Source organism: Anthonomus grandis, chromosome 1, assembly GCF_022605725.1.
Source record: "Anthonomus grandis grandis chromosome 1, icAntGran1.3, whole genome shotgun sequence".
NCBI classification, from domain to species: domain Eukaryota; kingdom Metazoa; phylum Arthropoda; class Insecta; order Coleoptera; family Curculionidae; genus Anthonomus; species Anthonomus grandis.
The window spans coordinates 15569171-15590012 of record NC_065546.1 but is presented as its reverse complement, the minus strand read 5'-3'; the positions used below and the strand labels follow the sequence as shown (position 1 = coordinate 15590012).

Sequence of the window (20842 nt, the reverse complement as noted above, 5' to 3'; positions counted from 1 at the left end):
AGTTTTCAAGGGAGGGAATTAATTACCAACTTTCATAATTTGCATTATTGGGCCCCAAAAGAAGAAAAACCAAAAATTAAGAAAGTGGTGTCCTTCCAAAGGAAATTCTCAGTAAACGGGCAGGCCTAATTGGTCCATATTATTTACCGGATAATTTGAATGGGGATAATTGTTTAGATTTAGATAGATCTCTATTTTTATTAAATGATCTGTCCGAACTCTTGAACAAGGTTCCAAATTTTCTCAATGAAGAACAAATGACGTTCCAACACGATCGGTGCCCAGCGCACTGGAGATTGACGATCCGAGAACACCTAGAAAATGCATTTCCCAATACTTGGATTGGCAGAGATGGCCCTATCCCATGGCCTGCAAGATCACCGGACTTGACGCCGCTTGATTCTTACGTCTGGGGCCGTGCAAAAGAACTTCTGTATTTCCAACCTATAAATACAAGGGAACAATATATAGGAAAAATTAATGACGCTTTTGTAATAATGAGACGGGAACTAACATTACAGTATACCACAATAGAAATAAGTAAGCGATGTTACGCGTGTATTGAAAATAATGGCCATCAATTTGAGCAAGACTTATAAATAAACGATTTGAAGTAAAAAATATGTTTTTTTTTTTAATTAACCTGTAAAGGAAAGGGTCATGGAAACGAAAGGGCATAATAGGTTTAGCTGTTTTAGAACGGTGAAAGAGATAGATTTAGCAGTGTTAGAAAGCGACATAAGTGTATACCTGCTCAATTAGGTTGCTTTCAAATAATTGGTTCACGCGTCCTTGAAGACAAACTTATTTGTTTTTCGTAAGTTACCTAATTATTTTGTTACATGTGGCACACTACTACCTACCCACCTTAAGAGGACAGGTCAGGTTTCTAGTATACATACAAAGTTTATTAGCCTTAATAGCTCCGCATTTTATTTTAAATCCTATAATTGTCGTTAGTTTGCCCATGAAATAAATATTAGAACGGCTTTGGTGATTTTTTATTCATAAAAATTTTCATTTTTTTATTGTTTGTCACTATATTTACTATTATTTTTTATTCCGAGTTCATATTTCTCTGCGTGTGATACCCCTTCGCATCTCAAATACAGGATCTGATCTAACAGGGGGACTAGGAAAACCTTTTCTAGTAATTATATCAGCTTTTCTATTTCTTGGTATATTCCGGTACCAACACAAGTTTTACATTGTTATGGTTTTCTAGCTTCTTTAGTTCTAGAAGCCAGTTCAATGTAACACGGGTTCCCAAGTACCTTCATTTAAGCTTTGATTTTGAGCCAAGAGATAATTTTCTGATTTTTATTGTAGGTTTTCTTACTATTTTCTCTCGCACATTATAGTATTGCCAAGATTTGATCAATCACAGACGTAAGATTTTTAACGAATGGAATATTATTTGCCTTGCTTTTTCTCCAAAGATTTAAACTTCCGCGTCTTTGTCAGTCTTCGAAACATTTGCACCAGGAGGGTAATTGCTAGAATCTAATACGTGTTTCTGTTTATTGATTTTTCTATACATAGAAGCAAACCAGCACGATTATTTTTAATGTGTAATTGATTGCTTTTTGTATAGAAATGATACTAATGACTTAAAATCTTTCAGAAAGTTAATAAGTACATGATGTATGTACTTGTGTATTCACTAAAACATAACAAAACAAGAAAAAATATATAAAAAAAATATATCAAAAAACAAGAATTAAAAACACTTCATTAAAAATTAAAAAAACTACATATATCTAAAACAACTGAACAACGGGGCATTAATAATTTTTTAAAAATCAGTGACACTTTTAATATTTTAACTGTTGACATGTAATATGAAAAGAATTTTTTCTTTGCTTTTTATGAGTTTTATTTGAGTAGTATGTTCAAAGCATATATTTTTCAAGGCTATAATTTTTTTTAAATATACATTTTAATGTTTTTAAATCAGCATTTCCTGGTGTACAGTTTTAAATTATGAAGTATCAAAAAAATGTTATTATGAAACTTTAATAATTAATAGCTTAAATTAGCTTTAGTTATATTTCATAAAACCTAAAATACTATCGAGCTTTATAAACGTTTTTATTAACATTAGATTTACCCTAACTTTGACCGATAGTATTAAAAGCATCTAATAACGTATCGTAAAATTAATAAAGTTCTATAAGCTAATATTTTTTTTGTTATTTTTTGAATAAAAAATTAAAGGACTATACTAATAAAAAAATTAACCTCAGCCTATATAAGAACCATTGCTATTAAATCTTTGACCTTGGCTAAGTAGGTGTAATCGAGTAAAGGTATTCATTCTATTTTGTTTTGATTTCTATTAGGATTGTATTTCTTTTACACAAAGTTTATTTTAAGAAATATGAATTATAAAATATAAGTTAATTATCTGTACAAAAATCATCCAAGTTAACCATTTATTGTTTATATTAAAAAATATAAAGAACATTAGATTTTCAACTTCATAAAGTCAGGCCTGAATAAAATTTTAAAGACAATAGATAAGTTTTTATAAGTATAGATAATTTTTATCACTTGCTTTTATGTGATCGAGGCTGACCCTCACATAAATATTCATATTTGCATCTTGCATAATAAAGTATATATTTTAAGGAAACAAATAGTTACTAGAATGTTACTAATGTTCTACTAATATACTTGAACTAATTTTAACTTTAACTGCATTAACGTTTTCTTTTAAACCAATCTCTATTTTAAGACTGAAACTAATCTTATAGTGTCTTTAAACTAAGTGTAAATTTCAAAGGTAATCAAAATTTAAAATAAATTGTATATTTACACAAAAAATAATGTTACTATTCACCGTTAGAAATAGGAAAATTGGACCTCATCCAAATGACTGTCCAGGTGTGGAATATGCCAATAGTATATTGTATTTATATTATGAAATACCTAAATCTGAGTATGCTATTGTGATAAAAATAGATGTTAAATAACACTGAAATAGATTGCAATATTCATATTAGTAAAAGAAAGTTTTTTATTTTTAGATTTATTTCTATTTTTTGAAAAGAATTTTTTAAACTAGAGTTTTATATTAATTTAAACCACCGTAAGCCACAACATTAATTGCAAGGTACCGCTCTCACTAATATAATGTTCTACTACGACCATTAGCGCAATCTCTTGGTATCAATCGAAAGCTTCTAGCTACTTAAAACTGTTATAATATACCAAAGAGTTATGTAAGAGTAAAGAATATGTCTTTAATTTTAAGGAAGTATGTCTATAAATCGGTTTATTAAATAAATTTAAAATTAAATAAAATAAAAACTTACTTGGATTCAAATCCTTCAAACTCCTCTTGTTGTTCGGAGATAGACGCCTCTAAATCCAAGTAGGATCCGTAGTCTCCATCTTTATATAGCTGAAGAGCTGCATCATCCAACTGTATAAAAAAAACCTTTTACTAAAAATTTTTAAAGAGAGTAATTCAAAATGCAATTTTAATATTTATCTAAAATGAACCATTTATTAAATGTGTAAATATACTGTTATTTAAAATATCTTTAGACCTCGTCTTATTTATAGCACACATCTAAATATGGCTCTTGATATATTGGTGAAGGTGCGGTAAATTAAATGTGCTGGTGAGTACCAAGTATAATATTTATATTGACAAAATAAAAGGCACCTATATGGAGCATAGTTTAATTCAATAGGAATATTACATTTTATTAATAATAATAAAGTTTTTTTAATTCAAATTGCAGTTGCAATTTATTGCAGAGTCTATAAAATAAACTAATGTTTTACTAACTTCAATGCTAATAAAACATTGCAGAATCTTAAGCAGTACACAACATCTACTTTTAAAAAAAATTATTTTATATTATTTATACTAAGGGCGTATTGAGCAATAAAATATTACTTAACTGCTTTTATAAAAATAATTCTGCCTTATGAAGAATCTTGTTCTATAACGAAGTCTTATGGATATCTATGTGACCGTTTAATAAAATATTTTTATAATGCAATAAGTAATTTGGTATAAAGTATTTATAAAAAAATCTTATATAACTATAATACGTTAAGCAAAATTTGTTATTTAGTTGTTTTATACTTGTTTCAAAACATCTAAAATTATTTAATAGTAATAAGTTAAGAAATACGTTCAGAAATATGTTTATAAGAATTCAGGAAATTTTTAATAAAAGGTAAAAAGGAATATTTTAAAAATCATATCATGAAAAATTATTCATTCGGATTCAAATATTAATGAGGCAATTAGGTAGCCACCTTCATCAGAAAACATTCCTCAACTTCAAATTCTGTCAGAATGCTTACAGCTCTATATGCTCTCAGAAGATTTCAGATATTGATGATGAAGTGAAAGTTATAAATAGTTATAATAAGGTTAAGAAATTTACTAATAGTTCTAAATAAATAGCTATAAAACAAGATTTTTTATAAAAAAAATCCAAATATTCCCTTCTATCTATACAATTAAAAAAATCATTAAAAATGTAAAACAGTCATACAAACATATTCTCTTGGTCACTTAGGACAAGGCTACATGACGATTGCTCTTAGGATGTGTGAGAACATACCAACACTATAGAGAGTGGCAAACTAAGGTTAAAGAAGGGGTTTCAAATCAAAATCTCGATAAAGGAAGAATGGCCGGTAAACCAAATTAAAGAGTCAAATGGTTTCCTGGCGTGGTACACAGAGTGTGCGGAGTCAAAGTGTACAGGATGGAAACGAACACAAGGGAATTCTTTCCGCTAGGAAAAATACACCACAGTTTTCCAAGCGAAGGTGTTTGCTATACTCGAAGTAGCAAGCAAACGAGAGGCATTGTGAGGTAACGGGGGAATTTGCATCTACTCTGATAATCAAGCTACCCTCAAGGCGATTCAGAAAGCCGGGGCCACCTCAGCGCTAGTCCAGGAATGCAGAGACGCATTGACAAGGCTTGCAGCACAGTGAGACTGAAGTGGGTTCCAGGACACCAGGGTGTCAAGTGTAATGAGCAAGCCGACGAACTGGCAAGACAAGGTTCCGTGAACCCCTTCGTAGGCCCCGAACCTTGTCTCAATCTTAGCAAAAAACAAATCTCCCAGGCACTTAATAATTGGAACTAGGAAAAAAACAAGGAAGAATTGAAAGGACAGAAGGATTAGACAGAAAGATTGAGTAGACAGGCCAAAAAATAATACCAGACCATGACGGCTCTAAAGCAAGACGACTGCTAACAAAGACCTGACAGAGTGTCAAAGACTTGATGAGAATCCTGACAGGGCATAACAGTCTAAACAGGCATCTACACCTTCTTGGTATAAGAGAAAGCCCACTCTGTCCGAATTGCGGTACACTACAGATCCGTATTAACTATTTATTAAAAGTTTCTCAGTTATATGGTATATTTTTTTTACAATATTTAGTTTATAGTTGCATTAAAGAAGGCGTTTCTTATAGTATTATAATTCCTTAAGATTTAAATAGTGATATTTTTGAATGTTGTAAATATTTATAAGATCTTACAGTATATAAGATTGTTGCCCTCCAATTCAAAACTAAATAAAGAATTGCAAATTATTAGCAATTGCCTGTATATGATTTAAATTTTTTTAAATAAATCAAAGACACAAATTAAAAATAATAACTGTCCCAGCAACGACCCCTGCAAAACGCCTGCTGCAGTGATCGCAAACGAGTCTGAAATCATATTATCAATACTACTTTTTGTTTTCGATCACATAAATATTTACTTCACTTAGTGATTTGTCATAAGGCCAAATGTAGTCTAACTTTGCATAACTAGATACAATATTAATAAGTGTCAAATACCTTAAAAAAAAATTTTTTTTTGATAGATCTAAAATGATAAGACAAAAGTGTTTTCGAATTTTTAGTGTTGTTTAGATGTAAATTCAATCTTGTTATTTGATTTTTTTGTTTGTTTTTGGAACACCAGATTATATTAATATTCACGTCTCCCCTTCTGCAAATCCCATTTCTCTAGTTGGTCAAATCCTTAATATTTCAATTTATTCATACTATCTTATTTTAAGATTCTGGTAACTTTTTAAAACTATGTCATCGATCTATTCTTAACTTTTAATATAATAATTTAAATTTTAATACAAACATTATTTAAAGTATTTATAAAAGCTAAAACCTAATTGCAAGGCTCTCATATTTATCAATGACATATTTACTAATATATATGCATTTCAAGCTTATTCTGACATTTAAACTCAATCCTCAAATCTGTGAGCTTAGCGAAATCTAGCACTTCTTTAAGAATGATCGCTTATTAGGTATTAAAGAGCAAACTTAACTCACCTTTATCTAATTACTTAACTTATCCTTTACTTAGTATTATATTGTATTGGTATTTTTCAAAAAAATTATTGGACAAAAATTAAAAATGCCCTGACTAAGTAGTTTCTTGAATTATGAATGTGTTAAGTGCAGGAACGTATTAAAATTAAAAGGAGTTGCGATATAGGAAAAGATGTTTGTAAATTATTGAATTGAAGCATCTTAAAGGTTTAAATAATTAAATTACTGATGGTGAATTCTAAAAATGTTTGAATTAATTATTCCTTTGGTATCTGAATAAAGTTAGAGTTAAACAAAGTGATTAGATCATGAACTTTCAGATTTATAAAAGTTAACCGAGATAAAAAAATATTTTTTTATAAGATTAAGTTTTTGTTTTTTACATTTGTAATAATATAAAAAATGCAGAACATAAATTTGCGGCTTTAAAATAAGTAAAAGAAAGTTTTTTTCACTTTTCAAAATTTTATGATTTTTTTGAATTAAGCCAGAAAAAAATTTGATGAATAATGAGAGGAAATCAAGTTTCAAAAAAATTCCTCATTGTAATGAAAATAGTATAGTAAATAAGCCTATAAACCGAGTGACACGGAAAAGGGGAACATTTAATAACTTTTTTACTTTTCAAAGTAAAAAAATAAAACTGATATCTCGATAAAACAGTTATAAGAGCATCTTCGTTTTAAGAGGAAGTGACACTAACTTTTTTATTTTAAATTAGACAATTGGTATATTATTACGTATTGTGATAGAAAATAATATTCTGAGAATAATAACACTGCATTTGTCAATTTTTGTTTTATACTCATAGAAAAAATCAATATCTTAAATTTTGACTTAGGGTGCCCTAAATTTGTTAAAAGTTTTAATTTTTAATCAAGTATTCACGGAAAAATAATTTTATTTATTTTATAATATTTTTTGTATGATTTTTTTACTTCAATAATTTATTATAGTTGAAGACCTTTAACTGAAAAAAAAAATATAACAAAACATTTTAACAAGACAAATTTAGTTAAATTTTGAATTTTAATTTACTGCTGAAAAACAGAAGTAATAGAAAGCTTTATTATTTTAGCTAAAATAATAAAAAATTGTTTTAGTTTCATTAATTTTTATTGTGTTTTTTATCCAAAAACTATCGGTTTAGAGAACCCTTAGATTTGATATACCAACCTCTTTCTGGGTGCATTTTAAATATAGTGCACCTTTAAATATATTTTAAAATCTTATACAGGGTGTCCCATTAATAATGGTAAATATTTTAATAGCAGGTTCCTCTCATAAAAATAATGAGGTTAGGTTAAATTTTCCTAGTCCGAAAATGAAATGCAACCAAGATACAGGGTGATAAACATTAAGTTTTTTTTTTAATTTTGCTCATAACTTAAGCATTTGTTCTTTGTTTTTAATGAAATTTGATCTGTAGGGGTTTCTTTATTTGCCAAATATAAAACTTTAATTTTTTTTAAATTATCGCATAGAGGGCACCACCAGTTTTATTTTAGTATTTTTTAAACTCCATAACTTTTTTACACTTTGTAAAATGTAATGTTTTATTATAAATTTCTATTCTGCAAGTGTTTTTCCTTAAAAAGGGTATACCTTAAAAATGTCGCTAGGATTTACCGTTCTCGAGATATTTGGACCTAAAACTTGCAATGCACTCAAGAAAAAATTAATATTTTTCTACTTTGAGTTGAAAAAAAAATTAAGTAGTCTGTGTCTAACAAAAAAATGAAAACAAAGTCACTGTCACTGTCACGATTTATGTTTTTTTAGCTACTGTGGCGCGTTATAGCTTACACGATTAGTTACTTTATTACCTTTTATCGCGTTATTTTTGTTAGTTATTAATGGTTCTGTTATTAATTGTTACTTGTTGCGTTAGGCCCTTCGCAAATTAGGCAACTAAAAAGAAACTAAATGCAAATTTAAATCGTCAATCAGTTGCTTATTAGTTGCGGCCCGTGTATTTCTATAAGCACTCGCACACAGCGCAACTAGTTGGTAACCAGTTTGAAACGCGTCGGTGATCTGGAAGCAGCAACCAGACATGCGAGTCGCTCGCGAATAGTTTCTAATGTGTTTTATGAGAAAACATTAAAAATGTCGAAAATGGCAGAACAATCATTGAATATTAGATTAGTTCAAGAAGTGGAAAAATACCCCTGTCTATATGACTATACATTAAATGAATATTCGCGCAAAGACATAACCGATAAGTCTTGGAATGCTATTGAAAAAGAACTAAATTTATCAGGTTTGTATTGATTTATACAGATTTATTTAAATTATTACAAAATAAGCTATACAGTGTAATTCCATTGCCATAGAAGAGCAGCTGCTGGAGTTATGAAATAGTTAGATAAATAATTCCTTAAGTTGTATGCGGAAGATTGAGCACTTATTTGAAGATTTTGGGGTTCTATATCGGGATTTATGACCGGGCTATTATTTTCTTCAAATTGCTGTGGATTGTATGGTATGCCTTCCTGTTTTCGTACATAATTGTGTAGAATACACACAGATTTTATTATTTTAATGATTTTCTCGGGCGAATGACATTTTATTGCAGTATCTAAAACTTGAAATTTCTCGGCCATCATTCCGAATGAACATTCTATGATACGTCTTCCCCGACTTAATCAGTAATTGAAAATCCTTTTTACATTATCCAATGTACATACGTTGTGGATATGGTCTCATTAAGTAGCGTAGTAAGGGAAATGCTTCGTCGCCAGCAAATTAGTGAGGGAATTGATTATTGATCGCGTCACTAGGCAATTTTGAAGATAGTGGAAAATTTAGAACTTCATTTTCAATCCAATGCTTAATAGCTGAAGCACGGAAAATTCCGCCATCGCTATTTCTGCCTGCATAACCCGTTTCAATTAATGTAAATAGACCATCACCGTCACAACATGCCATTAGTACGATAGAATGGTACGATTTATAATTAAAATTAGTGGATCCGGATTTTGGAAGTTTTTTCAATACGAATATGTTTTCCGTCAATAGCGCCTAGGCAGTTAGGTAAATTCCATAATAAACCGAAGCGTTCTGCAATTTTTTTCCATTGTTCCATATCTGGAATGGGCAGATATTCTTCCTTTAATACAACCCATATAATAGCCGAAGTTTCGGTCACAATTTGTGAAACGGTATTGTCCCCTCTAGGAAAATATAAAACCAGACTGACGAACGTTCCTCCAGTCGCAAGATATCTGAAACAAAAATGTATTTTAAATAACGCTATACATATTTTGTTTTTATTTTGAATTTTTTTACACACTCTACTACCCTATACTTTTCTGCGGAAATCTTCCTTGGACTAATAGTTTTCATTTAAATAAAAGATAGGCAAAAAACACAAATCAGAAATATCATTTCTAAATATATTTTTTATTTCAGGGACCGAATGCAAGGAGAAGTGTTCATGAAGTTCATGATGATCATGAAGAAGAAGAGTCGGATGATTTCCAGACAACACTTCCACGGACAAATTCTGTGTCCCTGCCAGCACCATCCCCACAAGCAAATTCATTGCAATTACCATCTCCTCACTCGTATGCTTTGCCATCTGAGCCTCCACACTCATCAATTCATAAAAAAAAAACATCTTCAAAGCGCAGAGATAATAAACAATCAAAAGATAATGTAGATGAAAGCTTTGATGAATATTTAAAAGCAAAAAAAAAACTTGATGCCAATATGGATCCGCTGCAGGAGGCCAATAAAATATTTTTACTGAGCCTACTGCCCGATTTGAACGAGATGTCTTCCCACCAAACAAGAATGCTTAAGCGAAAAGTAATGGATTTAATTGATGATATAGTGCATAGTACGCCAAAGATTTTGAGCCCAAATTCAAATATATCGACAGGGTCTGAAGTCTCGGCAACCTACAACCTCAACAATTCAAACAGAACAAGGAAATATTGCAACACATAATCCACAGAGCGCCTCGTCTTATTATGAATTTGTGGGAAATATGTTCAATACTAATGATGTTTAATTTAGTAAATAACATTTATTTATAATTCTTCAGTTTTTATATTAAAGAAAATAAATTTGTTTTTCTTACCTGAGGGTTATTAAAATTCTTTCGTCTGCTCCAACACATTCTTGCATTGGAGTATTTTTCTTGTGGATAGCAGGGATAAGCAATTGTACTAAATGTACATATGATTCCCTTGACATTCTATAAAAGGCCAGAAACTTGGCGTCAGTTTCTTGTAGTTCTTTTGCAGCAACAAAAGCTCTGCATTTTATATTTTTCTCAATGTAGGGGTGAATCCAGTATCTCCTTTTCTTTTATCGGTTTCTCCTTTTTCTATAATAGTAATAAAGGATAATATCCTCATCACTCGAATCACTAGACATTTTTTTAACGCGCACTGTACTAAAATAATAGTTTAAGCACAAAATTCCCCCGATAATTCAGAAGCGAAGTGATTTTATCAGTTGCATCGTGTGCGATTCTTAGTTGGTAACTAGTTTGTGATTTAAATTTCCAATTAGCTGAGTTTCTTTTTAGTTTCTTAATGTGCGGAGGGCCTTAGTGTTAGTTCCAGTAGTCTTTATTTATCAGTTTAGGTTAAAATGCCTAGACATCAATATTTTTCTAATTCGGAAATGCGAGATATGGTTTGTGTTTATGCCCAAGCAAATTACAGCGGTCTATGAGCTTGTCGACGTTATGCGTAATTGTATCCAAATAGGAGGCAGCCAGATTTTAAACTCTTTAAAAACGTTTACCAGAGATATGGGGAAACGGGTTCATTCAGGCCAAAGCGAGATGTTGGGCGTCCAAATAGACGTAATGTGGACCAAGAAGAAGAAGTTTTAGTCGAGGTTGCTGAAGATCCAGAAATAAGTCTAAGGCGTATGGCGGCAAGAACTGGAATTAGTAAGTTCTCAGTTTTAAGAATTTTTTATAGTGAGCGTCTTTATCCATACCATTTTACGCCAGTACAAAATCTTTTGAAGACAGATCTTCCAGCGAGATTAGATTTCGCTATTTATTAATAAAACACAAGATCCCCTATTTATTAATAAAATTATGTTTACGGATGAAGCGACTTTTACCCGACGGGGAATTTTTAAATTTAGAAACAAACATTCATGGGACAATAACAAACAAACATGGGATATTGCAAATCCAAACCTCATTACTGAAAGACACTTTCAACACGAATTTAAAGTTAATATTTGGTGTGGTTTTATAGACAACTTTTTAGGACGTTACGAGTTACCTCCAGATCTAAAAGGTGAATTATATTTAAACTTTTTAGAAACAAAACTCATTGATTATTTAGAAAATTTGCCTTTAAGTCTGCGCCGAGATATGATTTTTATACAAGATGGCGCTCCTGCGCATTTTGCTAGACCCGTGAGAGAATATCTTAATGCTAATTTCAACTGGATAGGACGTGGAAGTCAAAGACCTTGGCCCGCACGAAGTCCTGATTTCAACCCATTGGATTTTTTACGTATGGGGATACCAGTGGCGGCTCGTGGGTCAATCTTCAGGGGGGTCATTTTGGTTTGAAAATTTATAGTTTAGTCTAATAAAAAAAAAAAACAAATCAAGCTAGTGATTTTTTAAAGTATTTGAAAGATCTTTTAGCATTTATATTTTAGATAAAAAATACAGACTTGGATAAAACTCAATAATATTTACCGAGATTTTTGGAATGCTTTTGACAAGCGTTTTCTCGATGCTCAACATAGACAAGGCACTAAGTCTAGATTGTCTTATCGTATTACGCAGGAATGTTTTTACTCTTTTATTATACTCTTTTATTATTAATATTTTGTGCATACTCATAGGGAGTGTGCACAAAATATTTAATAATTTCACTGCTTCAGAAAATGTTTCGGACAAATTCATGTTAATAAAAAGCTGAAGTATGGCTACTGCACTGGCACTATTGCGAAAATCCTCCCGACAATATATGACTTCGAGTTCCGATTTTAGTTTGGAAATATTTACTGTGGGATAATGATCCTTCACTATATTTAAAATATTTTGCGGAAAGTTGGTAGTGTATGCTTCAAATTTCTCTGTGTAGAATAACTGTAAAATCATGAGATGAAACCAAACCTGTGATTTATTTCAGATATAATAATATCACAAATTTCCAGTGTAGTTCGTCGCTTTGGATCCTCTGTAGCTGTAGTACTTTTTCTTTTTTTTTGTTGTTCATGTGCTTGGTTCTTCTGATTCCAATATAGTATTTCTAATTATTTGGATATTGTTGTTAAAAGACAATATATAATTTTTAACAGATATGACATCAATATCTCGCATTTGTAATTGTTTAAACAATATATCAACATGGGGCATTATTTTATGGAAAAAATTTAACCAAAATAAAAAACGCTCATCTTTCAAATGTCGTTTTAAACCAGTGGCTTGATTTATATTGTTACCATCTTGCTCCTCATCAATAATTTCCTCTAAGCAAGATTTTAAATCATCTTTATAAGTGTATACAATTTCAACACATTTTGTATTGAAAGCCCATCGAGTGGGTGCAGCTTTAGGTAGCCTTACTTTAACCACTCTATCCAGGACCATCGTACGTTTTGGAGATCGGCCGAAAAAGGACGAAAATGCGTGTAAATTTGCAAAAAATATTTTTATATGTTTATGTTGACTTGCCGCTTTTTGTAGGATAAGATTAAGTTGATGGGCATAGCAGTGAATAAAGTGTGCATTTGGGTATATTTCTTTAATTTTTGTTTGTACTCCTCCCAGTTTACCGCTCATGACTGATGCACCATCGTAACTTTGGGCAATCATTTTTTCAGGTGCTTCATTAATTTTTAATAATTGAAGTTCTTCCAATATTACATTAGTTAAATGTTATGCTATGGTACCTGGAGGGTTAACGAATTTCCAAAATCTTTCATGTAAAATACCAGTTAATACATATCGTAATATGACAATCATCTGCTTTTTATTGGAGCTGTCTGTGGTCTCATCTACTTGAATTGCCACAAAATTTGTCTGGCCAATCTCCTTAATTATATGATTATTTATAATGGCTAACATTGATTCTAAAATATCGTTCTGAATTGTTTTTGATGTTGCTTTAAATACTGTACTTTTTTCAATATATTCCTTAAACATTAAATCCAGTTCAGAAACAAAATCGATAAGGCCCAGAAAAATTCCAGGATTATTGGAGCTGTTACTTTTGTCATGACCGCGCAATGCAATTTCGAAAACTCCGCAAAATTTTACACAGACGATTAATTTGTTTAAAATACAGTAACTAACTGAAACAAAACATTCATCCAGTCGGGCCGTCGACTACGTTAGCGATATAGGACTGAAAGGTGACTCTCACTCCCGCTCACGAAATGCGAATCTGTCCTCTTTGTTCTATTTAATATGCATTTCTTCATAAGCCATAAGAACTGTATAGGGACAATTTAAAATATGGCCCAGCCACGGGCTTGTGTTATGAGCGCGAGGCGCGACGTTAGTAATATATTTATTTGTTTTGCTATTATATTTGTTTTGCCAATGCAGACTGCTTAGAGAATTTTATAATTCACAGTGAAGTTTTAGATAATAATAATAATAATAATAATAGACAGTTTATATTTCCTCATAAGATATTACATATGCTCACTCATAGATATAAATAAGTTTACAATATAAATACAAAGAAAAAGAAATCCATCAGTGTATATTAATTCAACATGTAACTGTAAAGAGGAAATAAAGGTCATGTTTCAGCTACCCTCAGAAGAAGGAGCTGTTAAGACCTTGAATATTACACTTATAATTAAAAAAAAAATATCGCGAACCGCATTATAAACTGTACGAGTAGCATGCATACCCTACATCCATAACTAACCGAAAAGAAAAGAAATCTAAATTATCCTAGCTTACTTATTATTTACTAATAGGAGGCAGGAAAGGAGGAATGAGGGGTACAGGTATATTAACTATATTTCTGTTGTAGACTCTTATAGTAGAGAAAAATATACATATAAAAATTTATATTTCCAAACGCGCGCCAGATCCAAACACGGAATCCCGACACAAAAGAGAGCAAAACCAGGGCGACTGATTTACCAGAGATGTCAGTATTAAAAAGAAATAACATAAATTATTTCAATGCATTAAATATTATTTTGTTTAGATGAAAGAACCATTTTTACTGATTTTTTAAAAGCCGATGTAGATTTAGAAAAATCCCAAATTTTGTATTTATTAATTTTGGACACAATATTGTAAGAAAATGACTTTTTAAAGACTTCTTTCTTATGTAAAGGTATAGGCAAAAGGTCATGTCTACGGATATTTATATTGTGAACGTCAGTGCGGTATCTGAGCTTATTATAGAGATATGGTGGTGCTTTAAATTTTATTATTTTATAAAAAAAACATATGGAGTGCAACTCTCGGCGATTTAACATATTAAGCCATTTAAGATCGACTAATTTATGTGATACCCTTTCCCTACGTCTAATTCCACAAATAAACCTTATGCATGAGTTCTGTAATTTTTGAATTCTTGCAGAGTTAGCGCAGTCTAAAAATGGTCCATATACTGTATCTGCATAATTAAAATGGGATAGAATTAATGAGTCGCATAAATTTTTTTTTGTTTCTTTTGACAAATAAGATCTATGCTTGTAAAGTTTTTTTAGCATTGAAAATCCTTTCTTAAGACAACTTGTAATGTGATCTGTGAACTTTAGCTTGACATCTATGATTAGGCCTAGAGTTTTAGTTGAGACATGAAAAGGGATAAGTTCTCCATTAAGAATTAGCTGGACATGATCCAAAACCGCCCTTCTGCTATTATCACCACAAAATAACATTGCCATGCTCTTGGCTGGATTCAATTTAAGAGAATGATCTGTCGAGACTCTATTTACTAGAGCAAGGTCAGCATTCAAACAAAAATTAGCTCTTTCAATATTACTAGCATTAAATGACAAATATAATTGTGTGTCGTCGGCGTAGAGATGGTATTTACAGAATTGCAATTTATCCATAAAAGCCGACGTAAAAATGCTATACAACAAAGGACCCAGAATGCTACCCTGTGGGACGCCAGACCTTACTATTGCCGCCCTAGGCTTATCTTCTCCAATTAAAACTCGTTGTATTCTATCACTTAAAAAAGATAAAATTAATTTAGTAGCTGTAGTATTAAAACCGAAATAATGTAAAATATTATTCAAAAGTTCGTGATTTAGCATATCAAATGCTTTAGAGTAATCAAGCTGTATTAAAATCATTGCATCACCCCTGTCCAAACTGGCGACAACCTCATCAGTGACGTCAGTAAGAGCGGTAACACAGCTAAATCCCTTTCGAAATCCCGACTGTTTTTGTAATATAATATTCTTATCAGTAACATAGGCGGTAATTTGTTTTTCCATTACTTTTTCCAAGATTTTTGAAAGGGCTGGAAAAATTGAAATTGATCTAAGTTCGCCATAATTTAAGGGATTACTTTTTTTAGGAAGTGGCAAAATAAAAGCAGATTTCCAAGATTTTGGAAAGTACGAGTTTAACAAACAAGTATTTATAATATGGGTGATAAATGGTATTATAAATGGACAAAAAAGAATTATTAATGTTGTGTTTAAATTATCAGGTCCAAACGCCTTAGATTTAAGTTTAATAACTAAATTTGATACTAAATTTTCATCCACTGGTGTAAAAGAAAATAATGGTGGAAACTTCTGATTAGATTTATAGAAATTGAAGGTTTCTTTTGTTGGAGGAGTAATATTAGAAGTTAAATGACTGAACCAGTCGTTAAGTTCATCGACTTTTTTTAGATGTTCGGAAATTTGTCTAGATTTGTAATTTATTATATTCAGTTTATAAAGCTCCTTCCATTTGTCTCGAGTAGTGCAGTTTTGAAATTTGTTATTTAAATAAGCCTTTTTTTCATTACGTACGGCGGTGGTGGTAAAATTTCTTATCTGCTTATAATAGTTCCAATGTTCCAAATTTCTTGTTTTTCGAAAGCGCATTAAAGCCCGATTTCTGTGTTGCTTTAGTATTTTTATATTATCAGTAATCCATGGACAGTAAGGTCTATTTTTACAAGTTTTAACAGTAAGAGGTGCGTGAATATCTAGTATATTAAGCATATGATTAGTAAGTATAGACACCTTTTCATCAATATCTTCAGTATCATAAATTTGCTGCCAGGGTGCACCTTCTAGATCAATCTGAAAATTATCAAAGTTAATTCGTGTCAGAGGTCTGTAAGAAAACATATTGTTTTCCTTATTTAATTTATTTACTTGTAGATTACAGTATGTTAAAAAATGATCCGATATATGTATATTTATAATACCAGAGTCAACTAAATTATCCGAATTATAGCATATTAGATCGAGGAGAGTTAATGAACCATTAGAGACTCTCGTTGGTTCAGAAATATACTGTTTAAAATCAAAAGTATCAAGAATCCCATTTAAGTCATCAACCCTACTCGACTCCAACTTAAGCATGTCTACGTTAAAGTCCCCAAAACATAAAATTTTATCACATAATGTGTTAAGATTTATTAAAGTGTCCTCAAACATTGACAAAAATTCACTATAATTTCCCCTTGGCGGCCTATAAATAACTCCAACTATAATTATTTCATTCTCAATCTTTACTTTAACCCATAAATGCTCGATTGCATCAGCACACCCGCGATATATAATTGAGTAATTTAATGTGTTGTGGATATATAAACCAACCCCACCACCCCTAGTGTATCGATCTTGCCTTTCAAAGATAAAAGATATTTTTAATAAAATTGGTATTTTTATGAGATTATTTTAGGGGGGTCATTGACCAATTGACCCTAAGAAGGAGCCGCCATTGGGGGATACATAAAATCCATTGTTTACGAAAATCAAATAAACGCAAGGGAACAATTATTAGTAAAAATTCAAGCCGCTGCTGAGTCGTTTCGAAATGAGCAATTATTTTTTAAGATTCTGCGGTCTTTTAATAAAAGAATTTTAAAATGTCTTAAGACAAATGGAGGCCATGTGGAACATTTACTGGCAAATATCGATAATTTTTATTTTTAAGTAATTATTTAGGTTTTATATTTTTATTTATCAATCATTTAAAATGTAATATGACAATTTAAATAGTTTAAAATATGGTTTTCATGGATGTCTTTAAAATCTTTAAATGTAAATTTCTAGAAAAAGAGTTATCCTAGAGACATTTTTAAAGTATTCCTTTTATAAGCAACAATGCTTGCAGAATGCATATTTAAAATAAAAAATAAAATTATACAGGGCGTAAAAAAGCTATGGAGTTCAAAAAATTACTAAAATGTGGCTGGGGGTGCCCTCTATGAGATAATTAAAAAAGCCTAACAAAATTAGATTTGGCATATAAAAAAACTTCCAAATGCCAAATTTAGTTAAAGACAAAAAACAACTGCTAAAGTTATAGACAAAATTAAAAAAAAAACTTAATGTTTATCACCCTGTATCTTGAATGCATTTCATTTTCAGACTAGGAAAATTTAACCTAACCACATTATTTTTATCTGCTACTAAAATATTTACCATTATTAATGGGATACCCTGTATAAATGACTGAAAATTCTTTTACGTAAGTACTCGAAGAATCACTAAAAATATCTTATTGTTATTTATATTGGACATTTAAGGAATATCTGTTACGAACAGTGTTTTTTGAGGATATTCCTAAAAATTTTAATTATCCTAAGTATACAATTATTTATTCCTTACTGCCATATATTTATGCCTCACTTAATGCTAACTAAATAAAATATTATAAGTGGGGATTTTTTTATAAAACTTAACGACCAGCAGCTAAATCAATAAAAAATACTAACAATATTTCTGCCTTAAATTCTCAGGAACAACATGTGCCTAACCATTGTAATATAATTATGGGACACCCCTTACAATTTTGTATTTACACGTCTGATAATAAATTTTATCCCAAGACCACCCAGCAACAACACCGATTAGGTGTTGCCTTCAAGCCAAACTCATAAAATATTCAGATAAATCAGACAAAAATAGTTTTCTTTTAATTTTAATCCAGGTTTTGCTTCCTTTGTTGATAGACCAGAATTAATACCATTAATGGTAATAAAATCCAAAAATAGAAAAAAAAATAAAATGTATCAATAGCACTTAAATACTCAGTTGACATTTATTTAACATACTGGATTGCAATTGATTTATATCTTTATAATAAGTTACAAGCCCCAGCTTGTAAATTTAATTAAAGGTCTCGCTAAAAAATTGCAATCGCAACAGGCCAATGAAATGTTAAATGGTGCGTGTTGTGTGTCTTTGTCAATCTATTTCTTATTTCTTTTTAATTGAAATCGTAAGACAATTATTAAAACGTTATGTTATGGATGTATTGATATTTTATATTAACTTAAAGTTGTTTTTAAATAAAGGGAATAAAATTACTAATAATAAAGGGTAAAATAATATCTAGAAAGAAAATAGCCCTCCATCAATTGACCTATTATAATGTATAACCTATTGTGCACCATAAGAGATCTATTATAGGTTGTAATAGATGTAACATAATCTTCGCAAAGCTAACGTGCTTTTAGAGATTATTTTCAATTTAATTTAAGCACCTTTGATAGCTAGGTACGGCCAATAATTTTATACGGTTTAAGTAAAACCGATATTTAAGCTTTTGTAATGGACATTTTTAGATGAGACTTTTGTGCGCGGACTGGTTAATAAATTATGTTAAAAAATATTTTAAATAAAAATATTGAAGATCTTAACTGTTCGTCGTCTTCTAAGCACTTAACCTATATTAAAAAATCCTAACTGTACCAAAACAAAAACATTCTCGATTCACGTTGACCACTTTATCTCAAGATGATATGGCCTTTTGTACATAAAAAAATGTTGTAACAGAAGACAATACTAAGAAAAATCGTGGGAATTACTTGCAGAGATGACCTAAACAAATCTGAAGAATAGTATAAACAATAATGTTTTTGTGTTTCAGATTCCAGCGGCGTACATTTTATAAAATTTAAATTATTGAAAAAACTACGTAATTAATAAACTTAATAATCAGCTTTAATTAAATTATGCTTCGTAAATATATCAGCTTACAAAAACGCTTATATCAGATGAAGGCGATAAAAGAGAGGCTTTTAGAGATATTCCGCAGAAAGTACGTATAGAGAGTAAAAACGTAAAAATTGTATTGGTGATCATGTGTTTCGGTTTAATGAGTATTTTAGGGTAAGCGCTAGTATATAAAGTCCAGATTTGCCGCTGCGACAGAACCGAATCACCACAAGACGTTTTGCAGGTAAAGATAAAGTTTTTCTATTTATATGATAATCAAAGTTTATTATAACTCTGCTAAATTATTTTAAACTACCTTATTAATAAACGTGATAATCGGATTCAATCGGCTTTCATAACCTTCTCAATTCAAAACTTAACTCAAGAAACCTCACAACAACCACAAGCATTTATGCCATATCTGCTCTTCAATACTTCTTTGGTAAAGTTAAATGGATATAAACTAATCTGCAAAAAAAGCGAAGAAAAATCCTTTGTTAATAGCATTAGGCTAGAATCAATTTCATATATTGGTTTAACTATACAGGGTGCTTCAAAATTCACTACATATATTATAAGGGCGTATTCCTGAGGTCAAAATAAGACTTTTTTTCTTATAAACATGGGTGCTAAAATGCACCCCCTTCAAGCTACAGCCATCGCGAATCAAAGAAGTGTAAAAAAATCGATTTTTTAAAACTGTGTCTACAGTTTTGCATCAAATTTAACGAAATTTGGAATACCCACGTTATTGTAGGCGGTCTATTTACTTTTTATCTTAGAAAAGACGTAAAACTAATTTTAAGGGGTAAACTGAGGAGGTGCACACTTTTGACGGCCAAAATTTTATGTACGCATACATTTTAAAAAAAATTAAGCTAAACCAGAATATGGGCCATACAAAAATCTAAATTTTATGTCTCTTGCATTTTTTTTTTGATAATACAAATAGTTTTTGAGAAAATCACCGATTAATAAAAGGCTACCAATAACGTAATAATTAAAATTTAAACAGATAATATTAAGTAGTAGGCTGTGACTATTTGTTTTAGGACATTTTTTAAGCGGCACGACATTTAACAATAAATAGGTAGACTGGTTTTGCTATTGTTAAAACTTTGTTATTGAGGTTTTTTCAATGAATTGATGAACAATTATTTACATTAAGGAATGAGGGTTTATAAAAATGCAAAAATTGGTTAAAAAATTATTTAACATTTATTAACATAATAATTCATTATTTTTTAAATAAACAATAAACTTCTGAAAAACAAATATTTTTTTTTTTATAAAAAGTGCTTGAAATGCGCACACCCCGCTGCAATACAAGCCTCCATTCGTCTTCTCATAGATTGTCTTACTCGCTCTCGATTCCGGGAGTATTTCTTATTATTTCAAAGGCATCAATAATTCTTTGCCT

General features: G+C 30.5%; 1 protein-coding gene across 1 annotated transcript in view; it reads right to left on the bottom strand.

The window, feature by feature from the left end:
• The window catches only part of LOC126744971 (uncharacterized), a 320592-nt gene that overhangs the window by 133976 nt on the left and 165774 nt on the right, over positions 1-20842 (bottom strand). Inside the window, 1 exon segment of the mRNA XM_050452602.1 lies at positions 3318-3427. Coding sequence (XP_050308559.1) covers positions 3318-3427 — 110 coding nt within the window.